Source organism: Pseudopipra pipra, chromosome 2 (assembly GCF_036250125.1).
Source record: "Pseudopipra pipra isolate bDixPip1 chromosome 2, bDixPip1.hap1, whole genome shotgun sequence".
Lineage (NCBI taxonomy): Eukaryota > Metazoa > Chordata > Aves > Passeriformes > Pipridae > Pseudopipra > Pseudopipra pipra.
The window spans coordinates 69,355,911-69,368,121 of NC_087550.1; the positions used below are offsets into that span (position 1 = coordinate 69,355,911).

The window sequence follows — 12,211 nt, forward strand, 5'->3', positions numbered from 1 at the left end:
TATTATAATGACCCTCACTCTAATTCTAGGACCACGTTGTAATTTTGTTTGGCTGTTTGAAAGCTCTTTGAGGACAAGTGAAAGAAGCAGAGGAAAAGGAAAAAAATGCAGTCTGTCACCATTTCCTGACACGTATCATTCAGGCTGGGATATCAGCACAGGCAAACCCAATAACATCATATAATTTTGCTCAATGGGCTTGTGTGGATTTAATTTTGAAATTCTGAAGAATCATTCAACAATAAAACACAGTCTAAGGACACTATATTTCTAATTTAGGTTTTTTTTATTTGATATTATTATTCTTTATGGTTGTGAAGGTACAGAAAAAGAACTCATCACCAACTATGATTTTTTTTTTTCACAAGAATGTTACTTTAGTTTAATTTGCATATTATCATTAGTGTAGTGAAACCCTTATAAAGTACTGTTTAGTAATTGCGATGCACTCTCTGCTTCACAGCAAATCATCATATGGTGCCTATGAAGAAAATATAACTGGAAATACTATTAAAACTGTTTACTCCACTTCTGACCGGTACGTACACATTAATAACATCGTAGAGTACCAAAGGACACAGACATTTGCATAAGCATTCAAGTGTTCAGACAAAAGAGAGCAGTGGAAGTCACCATTAGGCTTGTCAGACAGCTTTTCATACAGAATTCTCTTTCAGTGGGATCTTGCCATCAAATCATTACCACAGCTCAGCAGCCTAATATTATGTCAAGCTTGTCACAGCTGACATTTTAAAATATCTATAGAAACAATAGCCAATGCTTTAAGTGATAGGGTTGGCTTTGTGAGTCTGTAGTTTCTATCTCGGGCAGCTGCTTACTCTACAAAATGTCCTTCCTTTGTGAGAGTGGTTTCTGTAATTACCAACTTTACGACCAGATGTAGAGGAATCAGTTCACATGACAACGCTGTTAAAAACTATGTTTTCACAACAATTAAGATATTCCCAAACATAAGAAGCATATTTGCTCCATTAGTAATATCTTACCTCATGGGGAAAAAAAAGTTAAAGGATAATTTAAACAGTCCCATTACTTGGAATTACCAAATCAGAAAGACTTGTATCCTTTCCAACATAGCTATAAGAAACTCTGGGAATGATTAAATATTAGTACGATGGTTTGTCATTGAGTAGAAAGGAGCAAGGCCAGTTGATTTTGTAATGCAAAACCAACAATTATGTCTAGATACAGACTGATGTCATGTAAGAATGCAACAAGAGCTGAGAAAATTTTTTAAAGTACTATTGTCATGAATACCAGGTAGACTGTTCTATATGCGTGTTCACTATAACTGCCATGAAGATATAAATTCTGTCTGACATACAGAAAATCAAAAAAGTTTTCAGGCATTTCAGCAACACAGCGAATTCTATACCAGATTGATCAAATTATGGCAGTTTCAATACAAGTACCAATTTATTTTTGTGATTAAAATGTTAAAATTCTTGTCCTCCACTCCATCCCTATTTAGTATACATGCTCCCAGACATTCAGCAGCTTAATTCAGTTCACCAGAGAAGACCATTCTTTCTATGAAGGTATTTTTGCTATTTGACAATTACATTCAGCAATTTATCCATCACAGGAACATGTATATTACACTTGTCAACTAGAATGGAGGGAATACACACGACATTTTTCCATTTATGGCCGTTGTACAGTATACAAATGTCTTTCCCACGCAGCCTACTAAGCTTGCATGCTGAGATTTTTTTCTGCTTGAGATTTCGATGGCAGCTCTTTTTCTGACAGCTGATGTTATATTATATACACAGGAGTATAATTGGAAAAGATATATGTACATACTGCAGGAAGCCCTTGGGCATAGATGCCAAAATGATCTTAGATGCCTTGCAAATTTGCTGTCATTCAACTTGCTTCAAGGTAAGAAGATTTCACCTGGTACTAAGAAATATGATTTGAATGTAATACCTGCATTATACTACACATATAATAAGACTATTTAAGCCTTAGGCCTTCTCCACCTTGAAGAATAGGAAGGCTTCCAACTGGAGGAAATTAATGTAGGAAATACTATCTCTCTGTTTCTCTCTCTGCTCTACACAGTCCCTTCTTCTTTCTTTCCATTTCTCTCCCTCCTCCCTCTACTCTCCTTCTCCCTGCCTCTCCTCTCTCACAACCACAAGGAGGAAAAAGGATGCAACTGAACGTATCCTGAATGTCCTACACATCTAGAAGCCTTCACTTATACACCCTTCCAGTCTGATACAGTGAATTATCTTCAACTTACACTTTCTTCGTATTATAAAATTTTGTTCAATTTCTCTTTTTATGAAGTTTGGTAGATGTTCTTGATTAAGTGACATCTAAAACAGTCTTAATTATTAAAAACTAGGTATTTTTTCCCCATTTCCATTAAAAATGAAAGCAGAGGAAATTTATTTCTGCTTGCCATTCCAAAACACAAGCCTCAGCCAAAAATTTGCTCTTAAACTTTTCTCAGGGTATGCCTGGCAGTGCTCAGTCCTATGGTCTGTTTTCTTTCTGCCTCATTTGTCTTGTTTCTGCTTGCATCTACACACAGAGTTTGCTGTTCTCACAAACAATACTCTGCAAAATCACTGCATTAGCATAGCTCATTTTTCTGCCCGGTCCTGCATAGGTTTGACTTCTGCTTCTGACAGCAGTTCTTTTACCTATTTACTGCATGAAAATTAACACAAAGCAGAATACAGCAGTAAGGTTGCTCTTAACATGTATGAGGCTACATGTGCTTTTTGTCTCATATTGACTTTCTGAGCTCTTTGAGCACCAGAAATGCAATTTCTTCCCGGGAAACCACTATGTAATACTATTACTGCAGGTAAATATAAGCTCTGGTTTGCTTCCATTCTTTTTGGATGGATCAACCCACATAGAGATGAATGGGCTTTTCATGCAGTTAAGAGTATTAATAAGTTCGTATAGGCTGAATTATCTGTTAAATATTTATGCTTTTTAAAAAAATATTATTTTGCTACCTATTCTCCATTTGGGACCTTTCTGGCCAGCAAAATTCATCTTAATTTTTGTGTAACTACACACTTATGAAAGCATTGGCTAAAAAATTAAACAACTGATGTAGGTCTGTGGCTCATGCTTGTAGTTATGTATTTAGCTAAACAGTGCAATTTTTCATCATTAATATTCATTCAGCTCCTTACAAATACCCTGTATCCATTAGAGATTTGCGTGTAGCTGACAGCAGTATAATATCTTCATTTCCTTGTAAAGGTATATACCAAAAGTTGTGAGTAAATAATCCAAATTATAGGGGGTTTTCTCTGTATAAAAATTCTAGCCAATCTTGGTGATCGAAAGATCATGAAGACATGCCCATCCTTTTGGTGATTTAAACAAAGAAACATAAAAAAGTGAAGAAGCAGACTGTTTTAATAACACCTTAATGCTAATGCTGATTTTCACTTATCAGAGCATAAAATATCCAAAGAAACCAGAATTTACTATTATTGTATTAGAGTAAAATAAATAAATAAATAAATAAATAGATAAAATTATCTGGGTATCGAGGTTCTAGTTTATATATCAAATTACCATGCTCCTTGATCCACTGTCAGCTTTCCTTGTGATCTTGGGAAGTAAGCTTCTGTGTGTATGTGTATTTTCATATGTGAAACGTGGACAATGCTTCCCTATCTCAAAAATTAGCTTTTTTTAGACATTTGTGAAAGCAGTGTCCAGATTCTGCAATTGGAGACATAGTTAAGTGTTAAGTGTCTTAAAATATTTTGAAATAAGCAGGTTTAGTTTCTTTAAGATCTACTCTGAGTTGCATGATTAGGTGTGATCATGCTTCCTTTACTTGGTGAAGAAAGAAAAGGATCTCAAAATAGTGATTCATCTTATTTTAGGATAAACCTCTAAGTTAAGACAGAGAAAGTACCCTTTCAAAATGTCTCAGGGAAGTACGGGGTTGTTAAGTATAATGAGTACCTACGGAACCAATTGAGACACTGATTTTCAGACGTTTAAAGGTGAGATATTCAGATGTTTAACTTCCTGTTCATTAAAGCTACTCTTTCAGACTTCAGATTTGATGATATTGCAGTACTAATAACCCCTATTCTGGTCTGGGGTTGCCTGGTTCCTACAGTACAGCATACAGGGAATGACTATTAGAGAAGGGTTTCATTTTAATTTTTCTTCTTTCTTTGAATTGTGTGTTGAAGTGTGAAGTATGTAAGAGACCCCTGGAAGATCTAAAAGCAGGAGACAGCATTTGGATTTACAGACAAACTGTGCATTGTGAGCCCTGCTATTCCAAAGTTAAAGGTAATGTACGAGATGGCACTGAACATAAGGAAAACAATTCTGAGAACTTCATTCAAACAACTTGAACGGACAACACAGCTGTTGCTTTTCTCATTTCTGCATACTTAAAATTTTTCAAAGCATCTAATTCAGTAAGCTTAGGATGATATCCAACCTGAGAGTCTAGATACAATTGTTCTGTATCTGTGAGGGAGATTTCTTAAGGTCTCATTGTAACCCGTGGAGTCCTACCCATGCAGTCAATGAAGACACCTAGAGTGAGACAATAGCCTCTTGCCCTGGAAGTGAGAAGAATAAATTGCAAGGTCATCTGAGAATCAGGTTGCTCTACTGAAATGACTAAGCCAGGGTCCAGAGGTATTTTCACCTAGTGGAACAATTGTGACCATTAGAAAGAAGATACAAAATCTATTAAGTCATAATGAAAATATTATACTGTGATTATCATTCTTACCTTTGTGAGGAGCATAGTGAGTAAACAAATGAACAAGGCAGTGACAAATGAACATTTTATTAATTTTTCTAGAAGCTGCAAATTTTAAATCTTGTGTCTTCACAGCAATTATTATTTCATATAAATCAGTACCTAGTACCTCTGTACCATCTTAAGACAAATGGAAATGGAGAAAAAATGCTCTGATAAGCTGGTTATCAACCACATAATTCCAAGATAAGATCATGTTAACTAAAATTACATTAAAAATTTGTTTGATTAGAATACTTTGTGTTATGCCATTGCAAAATTTGACAGGAAGAATTTTGCAATTAATCAGATTAGAAAATTAATAAGACATTGTAATAGTTACAAAACGGTAAAAAGACATACCAGGATTCTGTATATTAAGCATTATAAATTGACGTCCTTATTAATCAAATTACAAGATAGGATAGTCAGACTTCAGTAGATATTCTAAAAAAGAAAAAAAAATTAGAGTATACTTCTTTGCTTGGCATTTCTGACCAATATTTTCTCTCTTGCAGAAAAATGGATCTACTAATTCTGACACACAGAACTCATGATAAAGAAGTTCCACTATTGTTTAATTAAGTGTATTGGCCTGTTAATTCAAAGCACTGCGTAAAATTATTCATTTGTATTGCTAGGAAAAAATTTCCTAAATGAAGTCCTACTGCACAGTTATCAAAGGAATTAATATATTGGGAATTTAGATGCCCTTTCATACATACATTGCAAGAAGCAAAACGAGACATTGTTCAGTATTTTCATCAGATCTGTGAAACTTCTAAAGTGTATGTAAAACCAATGATAATTTATTGAAACTTTCTGAATGTCAGAACATACCTACACACTTGTTATGAAGGGGCTGTATTCTCTTTTGTGTAAAACACATCTTCTCCAATATAAAGATCTGTTGGCTTAATATAGCATGAATGGGATTCACCTCATCAAAAATTAGCCATTTGGAGGTCAACTATTTGGTTTAAACTAGTGTTTTCATACAGAGGGAAGGGGGTTCATGCTGTACCTTTGAGGAGAGACATCAATCTCCAGAGGAAGGTTCTTTCCAAGTAACCTAAATGGTAATTTTGAGACAGAACAAATCATCTTTGGAAAATGCATCTCTATTACTGCAGAAGGATTCTAGGCAAATATAGTTAGAGGGTTTTAAGTAGAATTATCCCACTCTATGTTTATAATTCTGTTACTATTGTATTACCATTTTTTAAGAGGTGTACACTTAATAGTTGCCATGAAATAATGAAATACATACTTTGCACGATATTATGTTGTTGTATTTATCTTTCCTACTTTATTAAACTACCTAAACACTTTGGATGGATTCCTCTTGCCTAAATTTATATACAATGTAGACATCTATTTCTGAGTTACTTGATCTATTCTGTCTCACACAGAGGAGCAGACTTTTTTAGGAAGCAATTCAATCGGTCAGATTGCAAATGTCTATTTTACTGTGGTGTTAACCATGCTTCGAATGTATGTCTTATTTGCCATGGTTTGCAAAGGAATCTGGAATGAACAGTTCAGAATTCTACACATCTGCATTAGGTCAGATAAACTCCTTCAAGATTACAGTGAAAGCATTTTTTTTCCTTTTGGACAGTGTATGTGTATAAAGTATAGAAACTGAAAGAGGAATTCATGCTTTGTTATAATATGTTGCCTAAAATATTCAATAGTTGAGTAATTTACTGGACATACAAGGGGTTGACTACTAGTCTTTGACACGAGACATTTTAGATTATGATTATCCAGAACAGTTTTTTCTTCCTTACGCCTCAGTTTAAAAGGACTTCTTGGATATGGCCATGACACAGTTAGAGTGTTTGGAGGCTGCTGGACCTGAGCAAGAGCTTAGAAGCGTGTGAAATGTCAAAGCCATAGATAAATATTAGACTAGTGAATGGCTGTCCCAGTCAAGCTCTCTCACCTTGACTGCACATTTCATAGTGGAGACAGGAGGCATGGATGGATGTCTGTGTAATTTAAACCATTGGGCCTGCAGCTGAATAATGATGTAATCTGTCTTGTCTGGCTTAAAGGATCTTCAGACTGACATGCAAAGGAACCATGAAACAGTAGATATTTTGTTTTGTTAATTTTATGAAAATTTCTTCTGAATTAATGGCAGTAGCTCTAATAAATCTGTAATTATATATTTTTTTTTCTGGTGTGTGTCTCTTGCTGATGACATATCCTAGTTAAACTATACTTATTGTTACTCTGTGCTTCGCCAGGAAAAAATGAGACTTGCACAAGAGGGTGAGAAAAGTAGTGGCAGAATTTTAATGTCACACATTTGGTCCTGTTCGGAGACCAACAGTTATTGCTAAAGCCTGGTTAGAATGGAAGATGTTACATGTTCATTTGAGCCAGCACAATTGAATCTAGGACTTCCTAGTGTTTGAGGGGATGAGAGATTTTAGTTCACTCCACTAGAGACCAGGAGCAAGCTCTGGATCAAAATATCTGCTACTAAAATGCTCAATCACAGAGAAGTAGCAATAAGAAACAATAAATAATAATTCTGTTCTCATTTAGTCATCCATGCTGAACAGCCCTGGCAATTTTGCCATGGGGTTTTTTTTGTTATTTTTTATTATATGTTGTATAAGTTTCCTGAAAAGAAACACCAGGTTTGTGATTTACCATATAAAAGCTGGCATAGCATTACTCATTAAGAAAAATCATATTAACATCTCAATATCAATGTATCAAAACTTAAATGTTTTTTGTCCTTTTTGCATATCATTAGCATGTGGTGTTTCATTTCCCTTTGACTAGTGCTTCCATGAAACAATCCAAATGAACAGTTTGCTGGCAGCTGTTTTAATGAACGTGTTATCTTCAATAATGCCTCAGATTAGACTGAAAAGCTGTATTGAGAGATGTACTAAATTATGTGGAGTTTTGTGATTCATCAGGCTCATTTTTTCAGTGTGTAATGGATACATTATTTTACAAAGTTGGGGGCATAGCTCTACAGTGGGGGAATCACACAATAAGAGGAAAGGAGTGAAATAATGCATATAATGCATATTGATGCATTTAAGTGTGTAGACTGTTTCGAAGCTACTGATATTTACAGGAATAAGGAATGTCATAAGAACAGTTTTGCTGTGTTGATACATTCTGTTGTATCCTGTGTAGGTTCTTACAGAACGCTCAGCCTGTGCATCTCTACGTAGCAGTGCTCGACACAGGGTGACAAATGTCTGTAACGTTGTCCTCTCATCCTCTTCCTCTTGAAATAAAAATTCCTGTGAGTTTGACAAAACATGCTTTCCATTACTTCATAGAGTCTCCTTAGCTAGGCTTGTAAAAAACTAGACAACATCAAAGGGGCCTTGCATTTATTCAGTGGGTCACCTCTATTCCTTTCTCTTTTGTATAGGGATGAATATAGTGTTGGGATAGCTTAATGTGTTCAGTTTATTTACTCCGAACATACCAGGTCAGAACTCTGCTACTCTGCTTGCCTTCCTTGATAGTTTAACATAATCCTGTTGTTTGTACAAATCCTGTTGTTTACAGTGAAAAGTATCTGCTTTCTTCCTTGGTTTTGCTTTCTAATCATACTTGCATATTGCTCATTGTAACTACTCTGTTACACCAGGACGTGGTTTTAGCTTCCAGTCTAGTTGATGTCAGACTACAAGGGAGAAATGTAGCATCCTTTTCTTCCTTCTGCTGCACCAAAACACCTCATTTTTCTTCACAGCAGTGTAACAGCAGAAATATCCTTCATTTGATAAAGAGAAAGAGATTTAACACTTAGGTTGGTTTCATGTGCCAAAGTCTGAAATTGCTGACCAAACAGCTTCGTTTAGCTGCTAAATAGAAAAAGAACTGAGGTGAACTGATGAGGTATTTCCTTTTTTGATTTCAAAGGCCTCCTCCCCTGTTTTCTGCTTTGCCTGGTCTGAGCAACTCAACTCTAATCTCTGGCATCAGTAAAACTAGGACTTACAAACATTTCTTGCATTTCAGGGAGAAGAACCTGCAGATATTTTCAAAATGTGTTTGGCACACTGCTAAAATCAGACCTCCTCAAAAATCTTGGTAACTACCAGCTTTTAAAACCATGGAGATGGTGTTCTCCATCTGAACAGATGAACTTGGCCCAGAAAGCGGGAGTGCCAAGTTCAATTTCTCCCTCAATGTACCTAACCAAATTGCATAACACAGTGGAATAGGCCCTTGAGAGGAATAAACAAGATGCTTCCATAATGTTTTTGCACCCTCACCTGTGCAGGGTGGATCCTTATGGCCCATGTTCCACAGGATAGCCACAATGCCTGCACATTCACTATATGCCTCTTAATACCTCATGCATGACTGCTGAATAGAAAACATATAGTCCTGGGAGCAAAGACCAAATCCTGGAATCTCACCATCTCATCTTAGTGGTCTAACTAATAATTCAAAGCAGTGTGAATGAATTTCTGTTTATTTCTGTTAATGCCATCTCCCTTTCTAGCAACATTAGAGGAGTTGTCAATCAGATTTGGCTGGGAGTAGTATGGTGAGGGAGTGGAATTCTGGGAGGTTTAATACAAGAGTACTAGAAGTGTTTTCATATGATGAGCTCTTTTAAGCCTTAGTATCTTTGTCTTTCCAGTCTCTGAGCTCTTTTGGACAGCAATTATCTTCTGCTTGAGCAGTGCCCAGCACAGCAGTGGCCTCTGGGTGGTACTGCTGCACCTGTCTAAGTGACCCAAGAAAAATTTAGATTTCACCTCCCTTTCCAAGCAAGCTGTTTAAAAATGTACTACCTTTTGTGGGGTTTTTATAACTGTGTCAGTTATAAACTGACAACTACAGTCTCGCAGCCTGTGCCAAGACTTAAAAATGACTGGTTTTGTCCTGTTAAAATCAATATCTGAATATAATCATGCCAAAAGCACTTGGCATTGCTGTGCAATCATCAGACATCTGTTTAGGGAACTTAGACAGCTATTGCAGTCAAAATAATAGGCAGCCAACATTTTAAAACTACCTACTCAGGAAAAAAAAAGACATCATAATTTCTGGAATGAAAAGGTAAACTTTTTCTAGCATTCAAGATATTTTTCCACATGTTCAAATACTAAAAGAAGCAGAAAAGTGAGAAAACATTCAGAAAAAGATGAAAGCATTATGAAAATAAGCCAAATAAGGAATTTTACAAGTACTAGTGTTGCTGTAAATAATGGTGCCATTGAAATTAATAGTCAAACTTGGCTGTAAGACAAATATTCCAGAAAACATTGGTCTGTCTTCATATTTTCTGGTTCCTTGAGGGAATCTTTACCCATGGAACTTTGAATTATATTATCTCTGTATGTAATTCAAATCTTGGAATTAAGAATGAGAATCCAGCTAAGCGTATTTGTAGCATTCTAATTTCAAAGAGACAAATATTTAAACAATATTTGGGAAGTACATGACTGATAATGTATTTGAACACTGTTTTTATCTGTTTTTAAAACTGAACATTGATTTTATCCATATACCAAAGTAACATGCATAAAAGTAACAGTAAAGCCTTTTGTAGCAAAACAGCAGTTTTCTCACAGCAAAACTCTCTACGGGAACAAGCACACCAATTTTTACATGAATGACATCGGTGGAAAGCTGAAGAAGGAAAGCTGGGAACGAGCAGTATTTTTTCTGCCTCTTTCACTCTAGCGAGAGACATCCCGGATACCCAGTCAGAGGAGGGCACATGCTTTGAGAATTCTGATTTCTAGGTTTTAATGCAGACATCACCAGGACTGTTTAAAAAGGAGGGGAGGGAAGAGGAGAGGAGGAGAAGTGAGGCAAGGGAAGGGGACGGTCTAAAGCATTTGAAACTCAGAGTGATTTGATACAGAACTGATTAGTTAAAATAAAATAGCAATCCATTGAATTAGAGCTGTCATGTATAATTCTGTCTAGATGGATTTACAAACTAGCAGACCCTAAACTTAACGCACAGACAGCACCTTTTGATACCACAAACGCTGATTTTCTGGAGCAATTGGGGTTCACCATAATGATGCAATTTTGGATTTGATTCTATAGTAAATCCATTCTAATAGTGACTACAATGTACTTCAATTTAATATTAATTAAATAAGGAAAAAGCCATAAGGAATCATGGTAGTTCAGAAAAGGAAACAGTATAAAAAAGAGAAAGTCAATTAGCATGAAATTAGCAACAGCTAGGAAGTCAAAATGTTTGCAAGAGACATTGAGTATGAAAAATCCATGCTGTAACTCCAAGAAAATGTTTAATTGCTCAAATACTTCAAAGCAAATGTATAAATTTAACAATAACAAATTGCTAGGTCTAGGTAGTATCTATGCAAAAACTCTATGAAGCCCAAATGGGACATCATTGAACTTCTCACAGCCATTTACCCTGCCATTCAAAGCAGGCTTGGTGCCCAACAAATTGGAAGCATCAGCTGGGACATCAGACTTGAAAAATACATGAAAACTGGTCTGGTGAACTACATTTCAGTTATTCTGATTTTTTATCAAGCCAGTTTTCTACAAATTATAATAAATAACAGCATACAGAGGCATCTGGATATGTATGATATATTGGAGGAGAGTCCACACTGATTTTTTAAATCAAGCATGCTCATGAATATATGAGTGTTTCTGAAAAAGCCAATATGCTTTCTGTTAAGCCAATTTCTTTAACTGGGTACACCTGGATTTACAAGAATTTTTTCACAGTCTTTCCCTAAACTATCATGACATAAGAAAACATGGAGTAAGAATAGAAAGAAAACAATGGGTTAGAAAATTCAGTTTTCATTATGGAGACAGGAAACAATAGGAGGTTCAGCCTGACTTCTGTGGGGGCAAGGCTGTATAAATTAGGGCTTGTCAGCTGGGAAGAAAAGTAACTGAGTTTTATATAGTCATGAATGACAAAGAGAAGCTGAATAGGGAATGATTAATCATTGTGTCTTTCTCAGAAAGCCAGAATAAGGGGCACCCAATTAAATTACTAGGCAGCAGATTTTAAGTAGATAACAAGAAGCAGTTTTTATAACATTATTAAATTGCAGCTTTAATTGCCACAGGGTGTTGTAGAGCCCTAATGTTTAAATGGTTTAAAAATGGGACTCAGCAAATGGAATATTATTACACATCAGTGGCTATCGAAAATAAATGATCCAGATGTCCTGATTTGACAGCTTCTGAAAGATGAAGAAAATACCTCAATATTCTTCTTGTTTCTGAGATGTTTTCTTTACAAAGCTACTATCAGCCTTTGCTAGAAGCAGAATACTCGATTAGATGACTTCTGCTGGCATGGTAGTGGCTCTCTTTTTATAAAACTACTTTCACAGTGATTTTTCAGACTTTAAAATAATCTCACCAGACTTGGAGTTTGCTGTCCATCCTCTCACCTTATTGTTACACATCCTTTGTATA

At 35.7% G+C, this 12,211-nt stretch overlaps 1 protein-coding gene across 6 annotated transcripts in view; it reads left to right on the forward strand.

Annotated features, from left to right (window-relative positions):
* Nucleotides 1–6,954, forward strand: part of SCEL (sciellin) — a 69,594-nt gene extending 62,640 nt beyond the window's left edge. For all 6 annotated transcript variants that reach the window (XM_064645958.1, XM_064645957.1, XM_064645959.1 and 3 more), the window contains 4 exons: nt 464–538; nt 1,797–1,905; nt 4,212–4,314; nt 5,296–6,954. In XM_064645958.1, the coding sequence (XP_064502028.1) occupies nt 464–538; nt 1,797–1,905; nt 4,212–4,314; nt 5,296–5,312 (304 nt within the window). In that variant the 3' untranslated portion in view covers nt 5,313–6,954. The remainder of the gene's footprint in view (nt 1–463; nt 539–1,796; nt 1,906–4,211; nt 4,315–5,295) is intronic.
* Nucleotides 6,955–12,211: the final 5,257 nt, after the last annotated feature.